Here is a 27,050-nt window from a genome sequence, read left to right as displayed (position 1 = left end):
CTTTAACAATAAATTGTTAAAGAGTAATCCAAGGAACCAAGTTTATAGCGGTAATCAAAAGAATGTAATCCAGGGACCAAGACCAGACATGGAAAACAGACATACACAACAGAGAACATAAAGTAACTAAAATCATACATACAAAGTAACAAAAGCAAATGAGCAACTCGGACTCCACTAAAAACTGGGAGCATGGACCAAGTGCACCGGTAGGGAAAGCATCCTCTGCTTTTCTAGAAACACTCGCCAATAGCTCATAAAAAGTCGTCCGGGGTAGACAAACGAGGAAAGGAATACTATGAGCCGTTGAATAAATCAGTTTTCATGGTGCAGATGGATACACCATAACGATCCACGAGTTCATGATGACGACCATAAAATTTCTGTAGTGATGACTTTTAATTTTGTAGCAACATAATCCTGTTCCAGTGGCCTATTTGTTAGAGTTCTAGCGCGATACAAAAAGTCTGCGTAGTTTCGGCATGCTCTGGCATAACGTATGAGTTGTGATGTGAACACTCCATACGCAGGTGCTGAAGGGATGTTGCCACAGGTGGAAGGAAAGTTGACAATTTTGAATGAAAAGTTATCACGTTTGTCGTGAAGTTTGGTCAATAGTTTTCCCTACCATCGATTTCTAAAACTAGTTTCAAGATGGAAGTAAAAAGTTTTAAAAAGGAGATTTTCTCGGAGATATGCTATAGAATGCATGAGTTTCGCCCACTTTCCCAGCGACTTCAAGTAAATCTAAATAATTATGTCATCAAAGGAGATACATGGAATATCTCTTTTTGTGAAGATTCGCCTAACCAGTGCTCAATATTTTTTTTTGTAGTGTTTTCTTTTTTTTTTTTGTAAATTGGTAATGATGTTTTTAATCCAACCACTAACATGTAGACAATAGTTCATTCAAACTTAATGAGGAGAGCGGGCAAGCTTGTTTACGACCAAAATCGGAGCATCACTTAATAGTAATATAAATAAACATTGGAGACGGTATTGTTAGAAAATTTTACATAGTTTGTCATTAACAATATTCATTTTGCTAATAAAATAAGAGGTGGATTATCCACGTTTGAAATAATTGAAATTTTCGGACAACTGAACCAAATTATTATTTTTTTTTTTGCTAACAAAGCAATGGCATTTACCAGGGTCTGGCTACTTTCACTGTAAAAAAATAGAGTTATGACATGCGTTTGTTGAAAAACAAGAAAAGGTGGCTATGTATGTGTGATTGAGCACTTTTCCTGATACTGAAATTAACCTATGATATCAATATTTATAGTGAAAATTAGAGTCTGCCATAGAGCACTGCTGCATGCTCTCAGTGATAATCCTAATTAAAGTTTTACATTGGAACAAGATAGAAAGGAAAACATTTTCATATATAGACAATTGCGCATTGATTTAGTTTATACATATTCATTCAAGTATATAAGCACGAGCAAATACAGTATACACATTTACATACAAACTCGTGGTAGGGTTCGGAAAGAAGCTAGATAACTTATAGAAAGTTCCGTGTCCTTAAGAGTAAACTTGCAAAAATATTCTTTTAAGATGCATGAGGAATGATTTTCTTAATTGACTAGTAAATAAGACAAACGAATAGAAAAAAATGGAATTACAAAATTAGTGAAGAGATGCAGTACATGGAAGTCGGGCATTTATAAACCTTTTACTTTTGATAATAAACTTCTGAACTTTAAGAAAAACTTCTACATTTTGCTCAGCATTTAGAATATTTGAGCCATACAACAATATATTCACAGTAATAGGTACATCAAGTGCCATAGAAAATATGATTTCATTTCGTAATAAAGTATATTTGGGACAAAAGAGCAAAAAATGGGAAGTTGATTCGACATGACCACAGGTGCAATTAGGGGAATTAACAAGGTTACGACTGAACAGATGTTCGTTGAGTGAAGCACTGTTCATTCGCAGTCTGGCATATAATATTTGCCAGAGTAGTCTACCAATAAAGTAAAGATTCGGGCATTTTATCAAATGTTCCTGAATCTTGTTTCTAAAAATGTTAGTGGAGCTAGAACTAGAGTTTTCTTGTTGATAATCTTACATAATAATATGAGTTCATGTTTTCCCGTCAGTCCGAAAGTTTTTCCCATCCCGTTTCCTCATAAAGTTTATTTATACATATTAATTTGCCCCCCCCTCTCCCCGTCACAATTCGCATAGCTTCTATCTGAACATTTTCTAGTTTGTTGACAAAGGACATTGTCGAATAGTCCCAAATAACATCACCATATTCTAAAATTGACCAAATAAAAGAAAAATACATTTTCTGTAAGGTGATTCTATCAAGAATGAAACGCATCTTTCGTAAAAATATTAATACTACTATAAGCCTTTTTACTATGTAATCAATGTGGTCATGCCAAGCACCATTATTTGAAAAAAGGATACCAAGATGTTTATGGGATTCAACTTCCTGAAGGTCCTGGTCATTCATCATCAAAGGTGGGTATAATGGCTTTACTGACTTACGTGAGACAATCATTGATTCAGTTTTTGTGAATTAAATTTTACTAGCCACTGACAAGACCAACGGTATATCTTTTCTAGATCAGTTAAAGATCCCCGCAGTATTTTCAGGAGTATCTACAACAACGTATAACTAGTGTCATCTGCGAAGAGCTTGATCGACGCACCAATGTCAGATACTATATCGTTGATAAATAGTATAAACAATAAGGGTCCCAGAGTGGAACCTTGCGGAACACCCGCTTTAATTGGTCTCCAATCCGAGTTACTTCCATACAAGACAACTCTTTGAACCCTCCCCGACAAATAATTTTTAAACCAATGTACAAGCGCTCCCGTAATTCCATATTTTACCAGTTTAAATAAGAGTGCAGCATGCCAAACTCGGTCGAATGCTTTGCTTATATCACAAAATACGACTCTTATTTCTTTAATTGTGGACGTGTGTATAGACATCTTTCAAAGCATTTAGAAAGAATACATAATAATAAATTGGTCTATAATTTTTCACTTCACAGGGGTTATTATTCTTAAAAATAGGCGTTACATTTGCTTTCTTCCATTCAGTTGGGAAGACAGAAGTTGAAAGTGATAAGTTGAAAAGTTTACATAATGGAAACTTTAACGCAGAAGCTACTTCTTTTAACAAGCGGGAGTTTATTTAGGGACAATACAAAACAAAGTATTTCTTATCTAGCACTGCTGAGGCCTCCTACTCTTACGTGTTTAGGGTAGATAAGCAATTTATGGGGACGCGAACATCGGTATGGTTCTTTTTTCCCTTGTATTTTTCTTTCTTTGTTAGATCATAGGTGAGTTATTGTCGTCACCTTGCGCCCGTCTTCGATGTCAAGTGCCTGTCATCGTTAACCTTTCTTTTATAAAGAAATCTAGGTTAAACTACTGATTTGAAAATATCAGTAGTTTAGCTATAAACAATGGAGTTTTTAGCTATAATCTTATAAAAAAAATTGATGAAACGTTCCTATATAAGGCATATATATATCAGAGCCCGGAAAGCAAATAATAATGTCTATTTGATCAATCAATATAACTACCAGATTATAATAATTTTTCTATATGGACTTTTTTCATATTTAAGGGAGTTTCATATTTATCAAAGCGTGTATTTGGTTATATTGTTTGAAATAGTATTTAACCGTGGCATAGGAGTCCCGTGCGTTTTGAAAAATCTATTCGTTATTTCAGGTCATCAAGGATACAATATTAAGGCTTTTTTCATACACAAGAAGATCCAGAGGGGTCATCCCCTTAGTAATACTCGACAAGTTAGGTAAACTTGGAAATCACTGGATCATATATGGATCCGCCAATCGGACCTGCGATATTCTGTCGTTAAATTCAACCATGGTATAAGATATGACAGTAATCATTCCAATTCAGTGTTAAGAGATAAAGATTTAGGCCAAGTTAAATGTCATATGCCAAGTTGTCTCCCTGCAAATAAACATATCTAGCAAATGCCAGCAACAAGATAAGAAAGGGAACAGTGGAACAGACTAGCGAAATTTTGCTTCCCAGATAGAGAGAAGCATTTTCTACGGTCCACAAGACGGTGAAAAAATGTACACACGAGATTCATCAAGTTTCTTCACCGCCACGTTTGTTGGATTACTTTGTAAACACTTAAAACATTTAGTCAATAATTTAAACTTTTCATTGTCAATAGTTTAAACTTTACACATGCCAGTCGATTATTATGCTGTGTTAGCGCTATACAATACACATCATGGAACAAATATTCAGGTCAAGTTAAATTTATACAGAAAATCCATGTAAACAACTAAAGTCGGTCGCCAAAGTTCAATGCCAAATGTTATGGGGTTCATAAAGGGAAAACATGTAAAGTTGTCATAGGATATCGGTAAACAAGGCTGTTAATGGACGATATTTTAAATTTGAGTAGAAAAACCTGGAAAATTTCCAATAAAAGCAAAGATAATTTTGCATCACTGAACACATTTTGTATATTCAGAAATCTTTTGACTATAAATATTTGAATTTCAGCTACAGCTTATCATAAAACACACAAAAGAATCGCTATACCACTGAAATGTCTGTAAAGCGTACCCGTTTCTAGTTTATTATGCGTTATAATTCTAAACAATATTGCTTATTTATCTACAATCATAGAGGAACCCGAGAAGAAGGGTAGGAAACACCGAAGGTACGATCACACGAGTCGAGATTTTAGTGCTTGGATAGGAACTTGTATGACAGCTACTGAGCTAGGTGATTTGTTCACCGTGTCATAAATTTCCTTTCCTCTTTCGTCTACTAGGACAACGAAATTTTACTAGTGATTTGCAAGACTTGGCGGGTGTTTCTAGAAAAGCAGCAGAAGGTAACCTTACCAGTGCACCTGGTCCATGTTCCCAGTTTTTAATGCAGTCCGGGTTGCTCATTTACTTTCAAATTTGTTTCTTGGTCAATTTGTATTAATTTTGGTTACCTCATGCTATTTGTTATGTGTGTGTGTGTGTCTATTTTCCCTACCTAATTTAAACTTGCAATATATTCTGTTGATTTCCGCCCGAATCTTGGTTCTCTTAATTACTTTAAAAGGTTGACTACGGGCGAAAATATTGTAACATGTCCCGGTTTTTGTTTTTTTGTTGTTTTGTTGTTTTGTTGTTTTTGTTTTTGTGGGGGGGGGCTTGCACTTGATTCAATTTGTTTTGAGTTGGTATAAATGCAAAATGAATAGAACATGCCATAGACAACTGACAGACATGTACAGAAGACAGTAAGAAAGTTAGCAAGACTAGATCTATACTTTAACTTTAGGGTACTCAGTAGTGGAACTGTGCCATGAATTTCCTCTTAAAAATTACTTCCAGTATAATCCATATTGAATGGCGTCAGTAAATCCAATCAATAATTAAAATGTTTATTCCAAAAATAAACATGTGTAAGAAAATGCCATTTTTTCAGAAATAAACACTAAGCAGCATTGTCTCAACGTAAGGAGGTAATTTCCTTGCATATCTGTCTTAATCAACCTTCAATATGTCAAGTGGTATTTTGATCACTAAGAAATGGTATCGACCGAGTCTAGTTACCTAATTCAGTATATCCTACACCGATGGAACTGTCAATACAAAAACATATAACAAAAATCATCAAACGAAGGTAATTGTACAACTCCAGTGTAAAATCGTCAATTTGCACCAAAAAAAATAGTGACATACAAATGCAGTTTCTTTGCATCCAAACAGAATTGGTCCACATGAAATATACGGTACCAGAACGAAAAAAAAACATTCCTTTACGAGACAAGTTAACTCTGAACTACGTCCTCATTTACAGGTCACAACAGTAGAGAAAAAAGTCTCCAACAATATGTAAAATTGCGAATATATATCAAAAAGTAAAAGGCAAAAATATATATAATTATGCACGGAGTATTGTCAACAGTTCCACAAGCTCTAAACAATTAGCTCCATATACTTCTTTTTGCAGCATTGTTGACGCTAAAGGTCTCATTTAACGGTCGTATAAAGTGGAAGTCATACGCCTTGCAGTACGGGCATGCAATCATTCTGCTGTACTGACTGTAAAACGTTAGACCTGTGTTGACGTCAACTACGGCACGTCGGCACTGCTTACATGTCAAGCGCTTCTGGCAACATGGTGTTGCAGCAAATATGTCGTATTTGTACATAGTTCCAAGTTGCAAAGTGCTGCCATCCCAGACTGACTTGCACGAAGAACACCTTACGTCGGAACCTTTCTCAAGGCACTGCACACAAACTGCGTTGATGAACTGTAGCCTCCCGTCAGATATTACTTGTACAACACCATCACCATACGCTTGTGGCGAAAGGAAGAATGTTCCATCAACTAATGGATAGCGATCAAATACAGGAAGTTCGTTCTTACATATAACACAGCTCAAAGAACAAATTTTGTAAGATACCAAGTGAGATAATATAAAGTTTCTGGTATCGTCGGTTCCGTCATCTTCCATTTTTATATGATATGGGTTCAGCTTATGTTTTGGCAGGTGACTGAAGGCCGATAAATCATGTCGACGCCGGAACGCGATGTTGGCATTGAATGACAAATCACTTGTAGCTTTCGGGCTTTTGGGAAATGCCTGCGGATTCAGGTTTCCGTTGAACATGCTGACAATTGGTGAGGATGGCGTGGGGGATGAAGATCCTACGGATCCAGATGACCGCGGCAGACTTCCATTGCTACTTACGCTGTCGGTGCGCGAACGTTGGCTAGTCAGCACGTGGTTATTGTTGTTCACATTATTGTTGTTGTTGTTCACATTTGGTGAATTAATTGGAGCACAATGAGTCTGGTTACTGTTATGAGACGTGTTTGTGCTGTGCCCCCCTTTCCCGTTACTCACCACGGGCGCAGGTTTGTCGTTCTTTTTCTTCGCTTTCTTTTTGGTTTTGTTCTCCCCCGTTGCCGGTTGTGGTGGGGCTACATAGTCCAAGTCTTTCCTAATGTGACCCCTGCTACATTTGCAATCACATGCCTTGAAAGCCAGATCGTATCCTTTCTTGGTCCACAAATTTTGCAACCGCTGTTTTTCGCTCCAGCTTCTAGCGCGTCCACACGATCGAAGATACGACAACACTGTTTCTTCCCATGCGTCGAAACAGTCCTTATGCATCCAGTCGCTATAATCACAAGCTTCATTATTACAAAACACTTTTGCAGCATTACCTGGCTCATTCGGATTGATTAGTTCATCTGGAAATAGGCATGTCAGTGGCACACAACATTTCACTAGCTTAGGCGCTCCACGATTGTCATTTTGCACTGCCGGCTTTGCAGTCTCTGGGGCACGAACATTGTTATTCTCAACGTCCTTCTTCACAGTGTGATGATGATGCTTCCGATGCGGCATATTTTACAAAATGTGCATACAATGCAAAAGTCAGTTCATTGAAACTAAACCAAGACTACAATCTTGCAAAACGGAAAACCGGCTCCACATTACTTTTATTTTTGTTGACAATAATACAGAACTGCCTACATTTGTCCATAACAAATATTTCTATTGGTTAAAAATGCGGTCAGTGAATTTGATTGGCTACAACATAATCTATGACCCTGGCAGACGAAAGATTGATTATTTTGCTGAAGTACATCATATTTACATTCTACGCCTTGCATATTATAGGTCGAGGTCGCACGTAATCTTAGAGCTGTTTTAATTTTATTTTATATTTAAACTTTTCAGCTAAAGATAGGCTCACCTATTTTATGAATGTGAACTTAGTTAAAACCATTTTGTCAAATAACGGCTTGCATCCGAATTTATTGATCCGTTTAAATATATGAAATTTTAGTTTTCGTAAACAAGTAGATCAGTTTTCATTCATATGTCGTACAAAGCCACTTCTGTTGATAGGTATATGTGCCAGGTATAATCCACGTGGTATAATCCGTTGTGCTCAGTACACACTGTAATTTTGTGAAACGGGGGCCAGGGTCCTTTACATCTATAGCATAAACGAAATTATTCAGCGAATGTTTGTCCGTTTAATATGATGGTGTTAGGAGGGAAAATATATAATTGGAAGATATATAAATATAACTGTGAAAATTCGAAATCCACTTGAGAGTTTACTACAAAAAATCCATTTTTAATACTTCTTTTATTCACAATGCAATTTGTTATTAATGGATAATATCATCAGCATTCGCCGTGGATAGTAAATAAAAGTTATTAATAGCGTGATAGTTGCGAATGTGATAGAAAATAACGCCCAGCAGATATTTTTTTTTTTGGTCAGATTTTCGAAAAAGGGGGAGGGCCAAACCTAAAACTCGGCCTGCCTGGCGAAAGTACCTTACATGCTAGGGTGATGATTTTTTTTTTGCCGCTTTTTAGATACACGGGCAAAGTGTAGTTTTTTCAAGTCGCCAACCCATAATTACGGTAATTCTCTATCCACATGCGTCCGATCACATGCTTATGTTTTGCATTTAGATGGCCATCATATTCCAGCTTTAATGATTTGTAAAAGCGTTATAATCGGAGGATTCTGGAAGGAGACCTAGTATCAGTGTTACGTGTATGCAGTGACTGATTTTGAACAATTAGTATTTACAGTATACCGGTATAATGTTTTAATTCCCAGTCACATGTACAACTATTCCTAGCTAAGTTGGGAAGTTTTCAGTTATGTACACTCTCATGATCTATCCTGCTTTACGAATGAAGTCCTTCGATTTTACTGTTCCTTTTCCGTCTCCTGATTGCATCAGGCTTCCGTAGATATTATGTTAAGGAAATGTTGTTCTTGGGAAGATAAACCATTACTGAAAATAAGATAATATTTTAGCTAATTCCCTATGATGGCTTTGATTTTTGGACTGTGACATTTATTGGAAATTCCGGTTCGACCTTGTTTACTATGTATAAAAAATCGGTAAAATGACTCATTCTGAGCGTCCAAATCAATAAAACAACATTATTAAATGTATTTTATATGTTAAATGAGCTGGCTCCATCCAGAAATAAATATAGCGAATCGATTCTTTGCAAAATACTCCATCATTAAAAGATGGTTTTTCTTTAGATAATATCATTCACATTTTATGTAATTTTCAACCTAGCTTATAATTTTAGAGCGTTTTTAATGGCTATAAATTGGTGCTATTGAAATACGCAAACAATTTTTAAGTTGGTTCATGTGGTTAATTAGTGCAAAATAAACCTTGACAGGTCACAGACCACATTGACATGGGTACTAGTAGATTATCATGTATCTTAGGCACGGACCACATTGACATGGGTATATAATCGGGTATGTTAGGTACGGGCCATTTGATCTGTAGAGGGAGGGCTGGGAGTTTTTAGAAAAAAAACTTGACCTGATTTTAGTCGCATAAAATATAGCCAGCATCTGAAGTGATTGTTCTGGTTCATATTTTACAGTAGGAAAAATAAACTGCCTTTATTCACAGTCCCCTGCCGGAAAATCACCTGAAATGGATATTCTAAAGGGTAGCACATTTTTTTTAATCGATGAGCGAAAGAATATTTCCCGATGTTTATGGTTTTAACATTAAGGACAGCTAGATTCTATATCACTTTATCTTATTTGCGCGTGCGTGTCTGTGTGTCTGTGTGTGTGTGTGTGTGTGTGATAACACTAAAATTTATGTATGGTCATTTTCTGTTGCATTTCCCTTTCGTGTCACAAGTTGATACACGATACATCAGATCATTATAGACAACGGCGATATAGACGTTAATATCATTATTTACCAGTGCAACTAACCTATATTGTCTACAGAACCATGATATATTTGTTTTCTTTAATTACACTTGTGCATTATTGATTGCAGAAGGAAAATAGATCAGAATGAAGAGTGCAAATGTATTATTTATAAGTACTTATCGTCCTAGTCAGTAATGTTGAAATTAAAATTTACTTTTCTATTTCTCTTTGAGTTAGACTGTCAGTTTTAATTTCTTCATGGGATCATTCTCTCCTAATCAGGGGTGAGTGCGAGACAGAATGAAGGTTATATTATGACGATTTCACAAGACCAACAAACCCCAAGAAAAACTGGTTCTTGATTACAACTGGGTCCAACTAGCTAACTAAGTTGACAAATGAATGGAGTCCGAGTTGCTCATTTACTTATGTTATTTTGTCTGCATTATTTTAATTACCTTGTGTTCTTTGTTGTGATTGTCTGTTTTCCATGTCTGGTCTTTGTCCCTGGATTACATTCTTATGATTTCCGCTAGAATCTTCGTTCCTTTGGTTACTCTTTCGTAGCTGTCAAACAGTAACATAATTTATTGCTAAATATCCCCAATCTAAATCTATTTGGACCAAATAGACAACTATGGACCGTATCATGCTGGATTGGCGCCATACTTTCAGACCTATAACCAGCGACCTACTTAAACCCCTGTAAACATGTAAATATATCATTGAATACATGTATATATCCTATAGTAAAACTAGAACTAAGTAATATCGATGAAGCCTGTGACTAACATCCTGATGACTATAAAACCAGATGTCATCCATAAACAACGCGTATTTTTAAACCAATGTAATCATTTGTAATGGTTTGTATTTTATATTTCAGTTGATCGATATTCTGACAAAAAGTAGACTGCATCAGTTGTTGTGCGAGGAAGGTTTTAAAACAATAAGCTGTGATTAATTAAGCACCATTTTTTCGGTGTCTAAAACATAGAAAAACAATGAAATAAAAAGAGTCTCTTTCAAAATGACAAACATTCTACTGGAAAAATATTAAACCCGGAGAAAGCTTTATACTGAGGTATATTTGCACAAATAGCACTGGGAGAAATTATTCACGCTTGCATAAATTTATATAAGATTGTGGAAGACGTTTACTGTACATACTGAATTTGCACTCTTGTTGCGTTAGGCAAGGTAAACATTTACTAAACCTGATAATATATCTGTCAATTTTAAGCTTGAGAGTTAACCTGCCAATAAATTGGTTGAAAGTGCTATCATGGCGTAAAGGCGACTTTTATTTCCTACGGGATTGTTTGTTACCTAAATATATCGGTATGAAATAAAGTACATTGTAACATTGGGGTAATTTCTTTGATTTTACCCGTTGTCTACATGCAGATATTTCAGATACGTCTAAATTGATCCTATGCAAATAAGGACACCACCCACTGTACCACTTTTGAAAGATATCATATCTCCACTTCTAAAAGCATCAGATGCAACACCCACTGGTTGCTCTATTGTTCTTTACAACCAAGAGGTAAACATTTCATTAAGGTTCGAAGGGGGGTTATTTATTTAGCCTGCAGAAAACACGTGGCTGAAAAATTGACGCCAGTGCTCCCTTATGGTTTCACATATAAGCAATAATTGATTACTATGAACACACCACTGTAACAATAAACCTTCTATGTTGTTATACTGAAAGGTTATGAAAAAAAAACAAGTACTATCTTTAAAAAAAAAGATAGAAGTCGACGCAGTAAAATTTGTTTCCTTTACTTACAATTTTCTACATTTCATTCAGGAAATAACGCATGGCACGCAATTTTAATTTTCGATACAGTTTTTTCGAACGCAACTAAGTTATCAGTATTTGGCCAATCGGGAATCAGAATTGCGATCAGGTGCCTTGCGTTTCCATGGAAGAGCGTCTATAAGGTCTAGAGTGAAAAGCTAAACTATACCGACTGCGTCGGAAAAAACGTAAATTCATGACGGCAGTTATATTTATCCACAAACTTTCAGCTGCTTTGTGAAACTTTCATAAAAAAAAACAATAAATGGTAATCAGGTAATAAGATCCTTAGTAAGGAATGTAAAGCTAACCATGTGAAAACCTACTTCATTTACTATAAACATTATTATGCATATGCAATTGAAAATAAAATGGTTTCTGATTTGTGGAGATCCAATGTCTGCAGTAAGCCTACACCAGTGGTTGAAGAAATTGATATAGGTAATAGTCCACCAACCAAGGATGAAGTGCATAAAGCCATCAAACCGCTCAAGATCAACAAAGCCGCCGGAATTGATTCAACTAGTGCAGAGCTGTTTGAAACAGACACAAACATTTCTAACAAAATTTAATTTTCCATATCTGCTCAAAGCAACCGGAAAAAAGGAGAGTATAGCACCTTATTGGGCAAAATGTCAAAATTCAAGAAAAGAAAGACCTGGAAAATCGTGACATCTGGAAAGGAGTTACTTTACTGTCTATCCCAAGCAAAAGAGCAACCAAGGAAACTAGGATTTTAGCGGAAGTTAAAATTGTATATTCCAAGGATAAAGACTAGACAGGGAAAATAGACACACACATAACAAAAAACAAAAAAAATCAATGCAGCGAAGACCAACGTTATGGTTGTTAACACCACTCCATCTGTTCCCATCACAATAAATAACAACTCAACCGAGAGAGTCGATGACTTTATGTGCCTAGAATTACGAGAAGCTCTGACAATTGCACCAAAAAAATATCAAGACTAGCGTATCCTAAGCTTGATCAGCGTTCGCAAGACTTTATGCAGCCCATCTGGAGTACTGAAGAGTATACTAAGTAATAAAAGAACAAAAAATACACATCTACACAACAATAATGTGAAACCAGTGCTGCTGTATAGCTCAGAGTGCTGTTGTATCATACAGAATTATCTACAAAAAATTGAATTATTTCAAAAATAGCAGGCTCCGCAGAATCCTAGGAATATTTTTGCCAAAGAGGATCAGAAATTAAGAACTTTGAGGAAGTGCAAATGCCAATCCATTGAAACAGAACTAAAACAGAGACGCTTCAGCCGATTTGGACAATGGCATGTGTTTAGAATGGCCAATCACAGACTGTTTCCCGATTGGCCAAATACTGGACACCACATGGGAAGAGAAAGCAGGACAGACTTTGTGGCACCTGAAGGAGAACTGTTCTGTCTGAGCTGCAGGAGATGGGGTACACTTTGGGTAAGCTCAATACGTGGCAAAGGACAGAGCAAAATAGATGGAATTATTGCGGCCTTATTTCCCACTCGAGATAAAGAGCATAGGTGAGTTTAGGTATGATAACAGGTTATGATTCAGTCAAGTTGTACTCGTGTACTCTTGTAGCGGTTACAAGAATACAGGGACCAACAGACTTGATATTTTTTTCTGGTGTTGTTATTCGCAGAGTGATTGTATATTCTATAATTGGAACATAAAAGGGTTGGTCCGTTACCATTACCTTGTCCCCTGCTTTGTCGAACGGAATTTTGGAAGGAGAAGCTTTCGAGATACTATTAGGTTAAAAAAAAGTTACTTCTTGGTCTCTTATCGAGATATTTTCCGATTTAGTACACATTTAAAATAAACACATCGGTTATTGAACACATGACTGGACACTACGCTTTTGTGCAACTAGACAAATTTATAAAGGGTTTATACAAATCGAACTATCTTCGAAATAAAATATAAATATTTGTTTTTGCTTATGTGCTTCACAAAATACTTGTGGGTTACATCATGTGCAGTTTTACACGTTTCTAAGTCGTCATCATCACTTTATTAAGGGTAAAAAGCATGTAAACAAAATTAAATATTGAGAAAAATCAAATGTAAACAGTCAAATATGTGAGATTCACATGAAAATAACATGATTTTCACACGAATTTCACTTAACATTAAATTCATGTGAAAAGTTCACATGTAGACATGTAGTTCGTATGAAAGCTTGATTCACATGAATTATATCGTATATTCTATTTGATTAATTCGGGTGAACACCACGTGAAATTCATTTAAAAATCATATGAAATAATTTCGTCTGTGAATTGATACAGCATTGTATATTATATAATTAGGGTGTGTCATTGAAGCTTATTTCATTTAAACACACAAAGCTTTAAGTGTTTCAATGTTTTAGCACGCACCCTATTTCCAGACCATTCTTTGTACTTACTTAAGGACATCAATATGAAAAAAAGAGATTTTTTTTTGGTCTAGGGGTTGACAAGTCTGTTCGTCTAATATCTTCTAGTGGCAGAATTATTGATTTTAGTAAATAGCTTTTCTATATATAGCAACAAATAGTTATAAAGACATAACAGCAGATCTATCTCGGAAATCTTTAAATGTCAAATGTTATTATTAATGGTATTGTTGATCATTTTGCTAACGCCAAATTTAAACATGTCAGGACATTTGTCGTATCCATAGCAGAAATAAACTAGAACAAAAGTTATTTTAATGCATGTAAGTCTTCCTTATTTCTAATTGGTTACAATGTACTATGACCTTAAACTCTTAAATTCAATCTGCTCTATAGAAATGTTTTAAGTACAATTGTGAACAATCGTACACAGGACATAGTTAAAATTGAAAAAAAAGAACGAAAATGTTCGTATAGTATTATCGGAAGTGAAATTATATCACAATAATAAAAAGTACCAATATTTGAAACAAATATGATACTTTGCACCGGACTATGTACAAGTCACACCAAAGACCCCAATCTGTTTTGATTGATTGATTGATTGATTGATTGTTGGGGTTTAACGTCCGAGCAGCAATATTTCAGCTATATTCAGACAATGAACATGAAATGGATGATAAAATGAACATGAAATGAAAAAAAAGGATGGGTCACAAGGATAATAGGGTCGACAAATTTTGATTGCCACTGGAAAAAGGGGGAACGGGTAAAGTCGGGCAATTTAGCCTCCTGTGGCGGAGCGCAAAGGTTCCTACTCCTATCGAATACCACAGCAGAGTTCTTTAACCTGCGAGGAACGTGGCATCTTTCCCAACACGGTGCACCACTATGGTTTGCTGTCAGGTTTTCCGTATTATAGCCTGACAACCCCAGCATGCAACACGCCAGGGGTACCCCATTCCACCACCTGGGGCACACATCCCAGTTGCTCTGTGGGCAGAGCGCCTAGCCCCCGGCTAGGTTTCTGAGCACTATTTAGTCGCCTTATACGACAAGCTTAGCGCTGCTGCAGGCCTATTCTTTTAACACCCGGGCCTGCACGGGGCCCAATCTGTTTTGAAGAACAGCTAGTACATATACTACACTAATATCGTAATGTTGAATGTATCTTTTTTAAACTGAAAACTGAAAAATAGTCATTTTTATGACGTGACGTGTTATGGTATACCGTTATCCGTCCGTAGTCCCCATTTTGGACAATAACTAAAAAACGGGCGTATCATGCAATACTTATGCACACATTGCATTACATTTGTATATTATAAGATTTGGCACTGCCTTGCGACATTGCCATAAAATGTCAAAATAAGTGTTGAGTAAACACAACATGGGAGAAATCGTTTGATATTCAAGAATTGGAAAAAAAAACTACTTGTTCAAACAACATACAAAATTTACATAATTCCTAGATCATGATAAAAAGTTATAAAAAATTTGAGGGCAATACGTCATTGTCATGTTTGTATGTAGTAAACAACTTATGAATAAGTTTAGATAAATCATCATTACCTTGTATTTATCAGAAGTTCAGTCATGTTCTTTGTGTATTATAAATGAGAAAATGAGCAGTGTCGATTTACAAGGAACATGAGTTGCTATCAGTTACTTTTTTCTGAAGTATTTGTCATTCTTATTGAAGTAGTTGTAATCAAATTTGAAAAAAAACCAGGACTTCAGAATAGTAAGAAATTATACTTCCATGGTCGCAACAAATGGTATATCTTAGCCCCACAAAATAAAAAAAATACTCTTATTGAGCAAAAATTCAAATAACACTTACAAAGGGCTTGTTTAAGTGCAGTGAATCTGAATATCACGTTTTATCTGTTAACAAATAATCATACTTACTCAAAAAACAGAACAATATTTGTACAAAAAGCATAGTAAATTACGGGTACTCTCAATATGTATACAGATTCTAAAAATCTATGCAAATGTAAAGCACTCAAGAATGCTCAGGAATGTAACATGTAAATACAGTTGATATATATCCAAAGGATAGTACCAATATTACAATTTTGTTTGAAAAAAAGCGATGCAATCCAAAAAAAAACCAAACAAACAAACAAACAAAAAACAAAACAAAACAAAACAAAAATAATAATAATTATTATTATTATTTGTTTACTGTATGCAAATATTGAAGAGTCGGCAACTGACAGTTTTTCAATTTCACCTATTATTGAAGCAATTAGTTAATTGATACTGGTTTTGACGAAACACCACTCATTTTAATATTTCAAATTTCGGTATGCAGTGTATCAGCAACACAACATTTAAAGATCTGGACCCCCAATATTGTATACAAGAATCATACAAAATCCTAGAACCTGCTAGGAACGGAGCGCATCAGCAACGTCCTATATATATAGATGCGAGATGTAACACAAACGAATGAAGGGACGTATTTCGCATGTGATTGCACAGCATGTGTTATTGGAAGTCTCGTATATTCCTGTCAGATGAGACATTAGCGACAACATGGCGGATACACTAAGAAAGTCAAATGCTCCGTGCCTAATAGATAAAGCCTAAAATCATACCTTTTTTGTACGTTTACAATCATTGTGATCCAACCACAATGACGTCATTTCATAGGCACATCAAGATTCAAATATTGCGTCAAACTTTTCAAAATGTTTTTCTTTCTTTCTTTCGTTTTCTTTTTTGTTTTGTTTTTGTGTTTGTTTGTTCGTTGTTTGGTTTTTTGTTTGTTTTTGTTTTGCAACGTTTTGTTCTATGTTATATATATATTCATTCATTCATTCATTCATTCATTAATTCATTCATTCATTTTCTCATTAAATGAGATTACACCAAGAGAATAAATTCTTTTGCAGAAATGAGATAATATCAAAATGTAGCCATTTCGGACATGAAGTACTTTTCGAAACCATAACGGGTTACATTTTTTTCTGAGGAAGCTCTCTAGTCAATTAAACTGATTTTTATCAATGTATTGAGACACTGAATGATTGCCTGATTTAAATTTCATTTACAATTATCATTTCGTGGATTGTTAACGCTTACATTTTCTTACCTCGGCACAATAGGCATGAGAAACCATTTTTGATGGAATGCTTTATCTTGATTATACAATTCAAGAGCAACACACACGGATTTCTCAAATTATATATATAAAAAAAAGAAAAAAAGGAAACTTGCGCTTTTTTTATCGAATAGTTTGGATCTGTTGGTAAATATGAATTTCAATGATTTGTAAGGTGCTGCAATAAGCATAAGGTAACAAGAAGTTCAAATTTAAAGTTGGTCTTATGATGAAGAGTTACACCAATATTATTGTTTTACCAAGCTATGCGATACAACAATTTCTCACGAACCAAAGGGTGGTTTAATAACCAGGGTAAATTGCCTCACGATTTATTATGCAAGATAACTTGGTTAGAAATAATTAAAAACGGTCTTATAATTCAGTTTTTAATCGATATGATCCTTAATCGAAAATGGCATTTAGTTTTGGATTATTTGAATCACGGACTGTGGGCCATTCGTCTTTAAGAAGATTACAGTACCAAGATAGTTTGTACGAAACAATACATGTTACCCAAAAGAATGTTACCTGAATAATCAGTTATAACTGTTGTTGCTTTTGCAGTTCTAGCGGCAGTTGTTATCGTAACTTAAATTTGTACCTAAATGCCTTGATGCTGCTACGTGCTAACGGGCATTTATGTTTGATTTAAATCTTTATATTATTACTTACAATAGTACAAACATCGAACATGAATTCTATGATTCAGAACTTAGTGCAATAACAAAAATCTTTTAACTTGTTCGGTACGTAAAAATGTAGGTATGTCTCGATTTTATTTAACTCTCAAGGTTGAATATCTCGTCTCATTTGATTGCCTGCGTAAAGAATAATTCTGATATAAAGTAATGGTGATGTTTTCTTAAGAACCATTAACCTGTCAGTGCCAAATAATTGAAAACTTACGTAATATCTTAAACAACAACCCTTTATTATGACCATGTAAAAAGGTATAAGTAGCAAGGAGAAGTGATTAAAAAGTGACAATCGCAGTAAATACGAAGATAGCAAATATATATATATGTAAAAAATGTACAAGATATGGGATAACTCGTGAACTATAAATTCATTTGTCTACCCTGGACTTGACTTTTTATGGGCAACTCGGTGGGTGTTTTTTGAAAAGCAGAGGAAGTTTACCCTACCGGTTCACCTGGTCCATGCTCCCAGTTTTTAGTGGATTTCGAGTTGCTCATTTGCTTTTGTTACTTTTTTATGTATGATTTTAGTTACTTTATGTTCTTTGTTGTGTATGTCTGTTTTCCATGTCTGGTCTTTGTCCCTGGATTGCATTCTTTTGATTACCGCTATAACCTTGGTTCCCTTGATTACTCTTTTAAAACATAAATTTTCATCTTTAAACTCAGGCAAATCACTACGGTGCTTGCATAATTCTTAAAACTACTTTACATTTATACAAGCTGTTGAGCACCAAATCAAATTGTTATCTTTTAATTGCGCTGAGGTTTTATTGCTGTATAATGCTACTCGTGACTACAAACTACACAAACATATGTAATGATTAATTAAACATAATTTTATTTTGTATCTTAGGAAAACAGGTTTTCCTTTTCAGTTCGCTTAAGTCACCAGGATGTAAAAAAATATTTGGTAACTATAAATAGCCTGCTATCATTAGTTTCAGAAATTCATATTTTCATATATTCCAAATTAAATGAGGTCAAAATTATTTAGCTTACAAAAGTTGGGTAGTAACTATTTTCATCTTTTTATCGAAAGTGGTACAAGATAATATAACACTAATTCCTTAAATAGGCAGTGCTTCTTCGGTTGGATGCCAGCCTTGAATTAAGACTTTCTTTTTATCCAACACTTCAAATTACAGTTTCACATCTGCCGTTGAAATATATACTCAGAATTTCCATACATCTTCATTAGTACAAGGAAAATGGAACAATCAGATAAAATAAATAATACTTAGCAGGTTTTTTCCTCTCCTTTATTGTGGTGAAACACCGAAAATGTTAAATGTTGAATGGATTCTTTTATAGATAACATTTTGACTAATTTGGTGGACTTATTCAACGCAGTCGCTATACAACTGGGAACAAATTGCGCTTTACCAATCTATTCTTTATCTCTTTTAAGCAGACATCGTAACAGATGATGTTTCAGAAAAAAGAACACTTTCCCAGGTTCCTCGGCCCTATTGAATTATCCAATGTGTTTTCTAAATCGCAATTAAATTGAAGTGAAAAAAACTTTGTAGTCACTAAGAGGGCTGTTTCATATATTGACCTTCTAATAAAGATCGAGGAGACGGGGAAGGGAGACTCGATCACGCCTTAACCATACGACCAACGCTTTCGCTTCTTATTTCCATTAGCCTGTGGCAACATTCCTTCATTCCTGCTTGTTGCAGAGCCTATACTGTGTCAAATGTTTTGCTTTACAAATGACTACTGTGGCTTTCTCCACCATAAGAATAGATGATTTGTTCACAACACAGGAAGCTTATCTTATTTTAGTTCTAGTAGGGCCCGGGTTGTTTATACTTTAGTTTCAGTGTGTTTCAGTTTCTTTGATGACAGTGTCTCTTTTCCATGTTTGGTTAATATGTGATCAGTAACTGTTTCTGAATAAGAAATAAAACTGAATTTGGTGGGTTTTTGATATGCATGAATCCCCTTCTGTCTAATTTTTAGAAAGACTGCTACTTAAATCTTCAAAAATTTGACTGCGAAAGGTTCTAAAACATAACAACAACTTCTGAAAATAACAGAATAATCGATTGTCTAGTACTTGCTTTAATATAAGGCATGCAGTTTTTTTTATCACAAATAGGTTAAGAAAGTTAATATATATAAATGATATTATAGGTTATACATCAATATTCTCCTTGTACAAATATTATATATTAAAATAAAACTGGTGTTATTAAAAAAGGTATATCGCCTTGTCCTCACATGAACTACAATGTTAGCAACTACTGATTCAATGGAATACACCGCGATTTTAATATCTCTAGTCCTTTAAATGAAAAGGGATTGTCACTGCCTGTGATACAAGTTGTTAAATGTATTTTTACTTAAGAAAAAATGAACGTGCAAACAAAATCTGTTTAATTGTATCTCTTAGAGTAAATCGGTCAACCATAAAATATACTTACCATAACAAATTTAGCAAGTAAAGAATAATCAAGGGAACCAATGTACTATCGGTAATCAAAAGAATGTAATCCATGGACAAAGACCAGACATGCAAAACAGAGATACACAACAAAGAACATAAAGTAACTAAAATCATACATAAAAATTAACAAAAGCAAATGAGCAACTCGGACTCCACTAAGGACTGGGAGCATGCATCAGGTGAACCGGTAGGGTAAGCGTCCTCTGCTTTTTTAGAAACACCCACCGAATTGCTCATAAAAAGTCAAGTCCGGGGTAGACAAACGAGGAAAGGAAAACTATGACCCGTTGAATAAATCAGTTTTCATGGTGAAAGAACATGAAATAAACAAAACAATACATATAAAGTAACACAAGTAAATGAGGTCCTCGGACTCCACTAAAACTAGGAGCATAGACCAGGTGCACCGGTAGGATAAACGTCCTCTGATTTCTAGAAATACCCGCTGAGTCAATTCCGTGGTAGACGAAAGAGAAAAGGAAAACTAAGACACGTTGAACAAATCAGTTCTCATGATGCTGATGTATACACCGTAATGATCTACGAGTTAATGATGACGACCATAAAACTTCTATAGTGATGACTTTTATCTTGTAGCAACATGACCCTGTCTTAGAACCCTAATTGTAAGAAGTCTATCGCGGTACAAAAAGTCTGCGTAGTAAGGCAAACTCTGGCATAAGGTATGTATGAAAACTCCATACGGAGGTGCTGACGGTATATCGCCACAGATGAAAGGAAAGTTGACAATACGGAATGAAAAGTCATTGCGTTTACCGTATGATTTGGTCAATGCTTTTCCCTTACCATCAGTGTCTTAGTGTAGGTCAAGATACGAGGCTGACTTTACAGTGTCCGTAGTACCCTTTATCTCAAGTTCTTTGGGGTAGATGCGATTTCATAAATTCCCCGAATTTGAGATTAAACGATGTTTCTTCTTTTGGATTAGATCACATATAGACATAAGAGTGAAGGAATAGGTCATCAAGTAGAGTACCACAATTTGTTTCCATTGGAATGCCAACCGTTTGTTGAAAAAGGCGTCCACTACACTGGACAAATATTTTGTCGATCAAAAAATTCCGTAGTCATTGCATCTATATCTGATGGTCAAATTGTAAAAGAAAAAGATGTAAAGAATTAGTCATGAAAACGTTATAATTTTTTTTCGCTAAAGAAAGCAAGACCGTATTGATTAAGCAAAAAATAACATTGCAATATACTTGCAGTCCTTATCATAGTATTATAGTTCTGTTTCTTTTTTTTTTAAATGATGCAGACAGATGCTTATGTTAAAATATGTTGGCTACTAAATGGAATTCCCGCTTTTCATACAAATGACACACAATACTGGAAAATATACACATTCATCCTGATAAAAAGAAAAGGTACTAGATTTCTGTATTGATGCTGCAAATACCAGTATTCTTTGTTCAAATTTCATTGGCTTTGATATGAATCTGGTTCTGAAAATTGTTTGCGTCGAAAATGTTTGCCTTTCCTGTTGCTTTCTTGTTAAGCTCGTCATGTTATGCAATAGTATTACTGGCTATGAAATCACAAATTCGGTGATTACTGTCGTGCTTGTCGGGAAAATTATGTACTTTACTGACATTCCAATGACCGAATTTTGATGACGATATTCGTAATTAGTTTCGCAGTTTTTAATTTAAAACCCATGTCGGGACTCTGCATTGATGTTGCTAGACTATTACCGAATTATACTCACTCGCAATATTGTGTTCAGGTTTAGATCATGTTTTGGGATTTTGACGTATTTGAATTATATATGCCACTGCTAGCGCTTTGTATTTGATATTACAAGGTCTACAATCCCATTAAATTTTATTTGAATGACACAGAGAATAAAAAACAACTCAGTTTAATAATTAATTTGATTTTGTTATGGTACGACAAGTTGAAGGCCAAGGCCAATTTTAATTAGCATATTGTAATACTTGTAATTGGACCTGCCATTTAATCGAAATCGGTCGATTAAAACTAATGTATACTTAATGGACATTTTATTGTAGAGCACGAATATTGTAAAATGTTCTATTTCTGTTTTAATATTATCATTAAAGAGGTTTTACGGTCGTCATTACAATTTTATTGACCGATATTAAATTTCTATCTCACAGATAAGACTGATTACCAATCGATATTGAAGATATGATAGTTACATAGTATAGGTGATTTTACATATCGATAAGTTCCGTGAAAACAGTGTTTTAAGTCCTATAACATACAGCATAATTTTACATATATCTAAAGGAAATGTTTCGCAAGCTGTCATGAAGTTGTACTAGTATTGCACACACAGCTAAAGAATCTTGTACATACTTAAATGTTATTCGTCAAAACTCTAATGCATAAGTAAAATAAGTCTTAGAATGCCCGAATATTAAGATAAAGGAGTCAATAGTTTGACCAGACAGTTTGCTAAGTAATGCAACGACCATTTTTTACTGCGGAGAGGAGCGCTGGGATTATTTTGAAGAAAAAATATCACTCATTATTTAATAATTTACGATGTAGATTTTCAAATAAAAAATTAACAGATGCTACTGTTAAAAAAATAAAATACCCACCCTTTTTCCAGGAGGAAATGGTCTGTGTGTAAAAGGTTTCATAGAAATGTGGTGCTAAAATATCAGTCAGTAAGATGCATGATATTGTTATTGAAGTACTTACTTGATTTTACCACATAGTTGATATTGCAGATGTCTGCTGCTGCTGCTCTGTTAAAAATAACAAGGAATTCAAATTGTTGTGAATTCTTGTAAGATCCTTCACGCTAAAACAATATGAGAAGAAAACAACTGATGGATCAGTGTGTTCGTTTTTAATTACGGTAACAACAAAATTACCGAACACCATCCAGATCCACGAGCAAGTCAAGTCCAAATTAAATCTGGCAAAATAGGTATTACACCACCGGTGTAGCTGGTACTGCCATGGTTCTGACTTTGTACAGGCATTTCGAAGGTAAAAGCATTTGACATTTTGGCGGGGAAAGGATTTCTCTTAATTTCCACAGGTTCTGTGTTAACAGGATTTATCTAATTAAAACCCCGAAAAAATAAAGATTTCATTTAAAAAATCCCAAATAATATTATAATTGTGTTAAATAAAATTATGAAATAAAGAAGGCCCTGAGCAAAAATTATTAATGCTTTGAAATTTATAAAACCAAAGGAGTCCGAATATTTGACAAAAATGGGTGAACACGAGCAGCGAACATTCTTAATTGACTTTTTGTTTTGAGTTTTCGATGAAAATATCATTACTTCATGATTAAAACCGCGCATTTAAAGTAAAGTTCAAGGTGTTAACGACTCTACTCTTAGTTTCTACCAATCTTTAGAGCATTTTAAATGTTGCATTTAGTTTATTTTTAAGTGCCAAATTTTATTGTAACTTGTAAGTCACCTGAAGGGGTGTTAACATTAAGACGTAGGATGTGTCATATGACTCATTAACACTTTCGGCTATATCATGATAATACTTAAATCTAAATTTCTACTAATGTAGCCAAGATCTTTGTAGATCGATACTGTTACAAATGGTATCCCTGAGTAATACATAAATGTGCATATTGTCAGTTACTCAATTTATTCTCCTCCAGACTAACAAAATTGCTGGTTTTCGACATCACAACAACGAATAACCGAAATTTCACTGTTCAAGGCCCCTCGTACTACTTCTTTATTTCTGAAATAATGGGCATATTTGTTATTAGCAATTCTAAAGAGCAATACTTATGGTTGCCAAACATTACGTAATTTTAAGAATGTGCTTCGTTTTATATCTAAAAGTGCAAAACTAATTCCTTCGCGTTTCTCTACTATTTTCATTATTTTATTTGATTAGTGATGAATCCTAGGAAGACACTGTAGTCATGCAGTATTTCTAACATGGTTTTATTAGATTAATGCTTACAAACCTTTGAAGGTTCAAACCGATTCTACATGAAGACGAACTGATTTATTGTCAAAAAACATAGTATAGAAAAGGACTCCAAATTGACAAAAAAAGAAATAAAACAAACGACAACAATAAATAAAAACAAAACAAAACGAAGCAATATTAAAAACACACTCACTTATATATCAAAGGAATTTACTATGCATAACATTGTTTACAGATAAATTGCATACTGTCAAAAACATTATTCAGGAAATTATGGATACATCATGTATGTAGAAGTGATTGTTATTAGCAGTTTACTGATGCAAAATGATCTGAAGTTGCTAATTATAGAAGGCATGTTCTGCAGCTTTTCGTATCTAACGATCCGTATTCACACATACAGAAAAAAAATAAGCAGAGCCTTACCGGTGCACCTAGCATGACTGTGCCCTTTGGAGTCAACTCTCTAAAAGGAGATGACGACAATTGTCTCAGAGGGTATTCATCAGGATTGCCTTTGTTTAATAAACATTTTCATATGATTTTTCCCCTTAGTATATTTGATGAGGGAGTCAAACACCTACAATAGAAAATATGAGGAATGCGCTTAACAAAGCTGACAAATTTGAAATTACAAATAACTTTAGAGAAAGAAATTTGATAACGAAGTAATATCTACTGAAATTCAAAGAAAATTATTCCATTCAAATTATTGAGCAATTGTTTACTTTGGTGGTATTAAGTGTATCAAATTCCTTTTTTTCAATAGCTGGCAAACGAAATTCATTTGCAAATTTCCAGCCAACTTACGATTTTACAATATATCAGAAGATTGCTCGTGTTAGTACTGTCTACACTTTCACAAAGTATCATGATGTAGTTGATGCCAGAGTATACTGTAGGCAATAAAATGACGATGCTATTTAACTTAGCATTTGCCCAACAATGATATATTGCTTTCGTCTTCTTAACCATTGGTGGGTATATACGACGAAAGGACTCACTTAGATGACATATGAGAATGAAAGCTGAGTCAGAATTTAAGTTTTTTGTAGAAACTCTTGATTTAAAAAGGTTTCCCCTGTAATTTATTAAGTTGTTTGAAAGTTCTTTTTTGTAATATCTTGTTTCTCGTATTTTTTGTCTCCGTGTGCTGGAGTGGTATTTTGATATATGGGTTCGAATTAAATTGCAACAGAGAAATGATGATCTTAGATAACCACATTTATCATTACTGTGAAATCTCAAGGTAAAAGACAATTGCTGTAGTGTCAAATATCACGTCGCCAAGAACGTGACAAAACAGGCGTTCCCAACTCAATGCCATTTAAAGGAAAATACATATCATAGAAATACAATAAAGCAAACAAAAGAAGCGATTGGCTCTGCTTTAATGGCTTTCATATTTATATTAGGAGTATTTGTTGGTTACTAAAAATACCAATGCTCAGACTTGAAGAAAAACATGTAGAAAAACATGTACAAAAAGTACATTTTAAGTTAATATCAAAGATGAAAATTTTGGGATATATAGTGATTCCTTTTCTGAAATGACCATTTAATTGACATAAACTTCACGAAGGCTGACAAAATACCTCAAATATGTATTGTATCCTAGCTGTTTTATATTTGAAGATCGTAGATTTGAAGAACTTTAATTTACCGCGACTCGTCAGTAGAGACAGTAAACGGTATTTGCCACCGTCAAATCTAGATTGACAACGACAACGCATTACTTGATCGCGTCCTTGTATTATATCCTTATAAACTACAAGGCATTAGCTTGAAAGATTGGTTGTTCTACCTATGTAAAGGAATATGCTCGTATTCGTATTTTTCTTAAACCGCGCATTGCCTATATGGTTTATTCAAATATTTATTATATTGTTTGTTGATTGTTTAGTTTTTTTTGTTTTCTATTGTCTTTCTATTTAATATTATGGTATCCTTTGCTTTGCAGTATATAATTTGAAATCTTATCTTCAAATCATCATCGCGTCTTTCGTATTAAAATGAAACAATAACATAGTGACACAATTATTGATTATAGTCAATTATGTGTCTGTTGTATGAAGAGAAGCTAATCATGAGTGCTAACAATGTGTTCAGACTAATTCCTTTAATGCTTGACTAGGGACTTATCGTTAATTCACTTGTACTTAGTTACATTGACAGCTATCCCGGCTTGTTTGTGACGAGAAATATTTGCACCATCGCAAAGATATACTTGCTGACCTAGCGGTTTGGCATTAATTTAAGTTCTGGTTTGTCTTTAAGAATCCCGAAACATATGTCTATGCCTTACTAAAAGGTCAGTGAGTATAAATTTAAGTGATATACACGATATCAATTTAGATCATTCTACGGTATACTTATACAATCTTTTTTCTGTGTCTTTCGGTGGTACATTGATTTTTAGATTAAATAGCTTGCAATACACTTTTTTTTTCATGTTAAAAAAGGGTTAAAACACACATTAGTACTTTTGACGGCGATTAACAAATTTTTTCACTGCATTATCTAAACAAGTAAATGTACATTGTCATTATTATTACCACATATAATAATTGAATCTTTACGCTTTATAATTACCTAAGAATCTTTCTAACTTCAAAAGGAATCAACATTGAAAAGACATTTTAATATTTCAAAATTAATCTACCTAAAGAAATTCACAAACGTTACATTATATAACTACAACGGAAGTTTATACCATTGTGCACGTAATACCAATACAAAAACAATAAAAAAGACATTTCATTTCTTTGAAATTTTCTTTAAGGGGGTACCTAACATCTCTAGAATTTATTTCGCTCGTTTAAATGTTCTATTTATTTTGATAAAAGAAGCGAAATACATAAATTTCAAGAAATTTTAACCACATATAACAGCTTCATCAACAAAACTTTTGACGACCACTGAAGATCATTAAGTTTGTTATCAGAATGTCACAAAA

The 27,050-nt window shown here is 34.3% G+C and overlaps 1 protein-coding gene and 1 long non-coding RNA gene across 9 annotated transcripts in view; both read right to left on the bottom strand.

The window, feature by feature from the left end:
* Positions 1-5,405: 5,405 nt before the first annotated feature.
* LOC148614599 (headcase protein homolog) lies at positions 5,406-7,399 on the bottom strand. Its single transcript, XM_088588787.1, has one exon. The coding sequence runs from the start codon at positions 7,397-7,399 to the stop codon at positions 5,966-5,968; it is 1,434 nt and encodes a 477-aa protein (XP_088444913.1). The 3' UTR covers positions 5,406-5,965.
* Positions 7,320-27,050, bottom strand: part of LOC148614597 (uncharacterized) — a 39,171-nt gene continuing 19,440 nt past the window's right edge. Inside the window, exons 3-6 of one of the 8 annotated variants that reach the window (XR_015923726.1) lie at positions 24,521-24,674; positions 22,877-23,896; positions 21,208-21,285; positions 18,546-19,625 (exon numbers count right to left, since the gene is read on the bottom strand). This is a non-coding gene — a long non-coding RNA (uncharacterized LOC148614597). The other 7 variants (XR_015923728.1, XR_015923723.1, XR_015923724.1 and 4 more) reach the window with 7 other exon arrangements.

The sequence above is a fragment of the Perna viridis genome, chromosome 6 (genome assembly GCF_037379345.1).
Source record: "Perna viridis isolate PV_CMFRI_1.1 ecotype Kerala chromosome 6, ASM3737934v1, whole genome shotgun sequence".
NCBI classification, from domain to species: Eukaryota; Metazoa; Mollusca; class Bivalvia; order Mytilida; family Mytilidae; genus Perna; species Perna viridis.
The sequence above is the reverse complement of the archived record's forward strand: the minus strand, read 5'-3'. Positions and strand labels throughout refer to the sequence as shown.

Coding starts and splice junctions, on each gene's coding strand:
- LOC148614599 (XM_088588787.1), bottom strand. CDS start 7,399: ATGCCGCATCGGAAGCATCATCATCACACTGTGAAGAAGGACGTTGAG.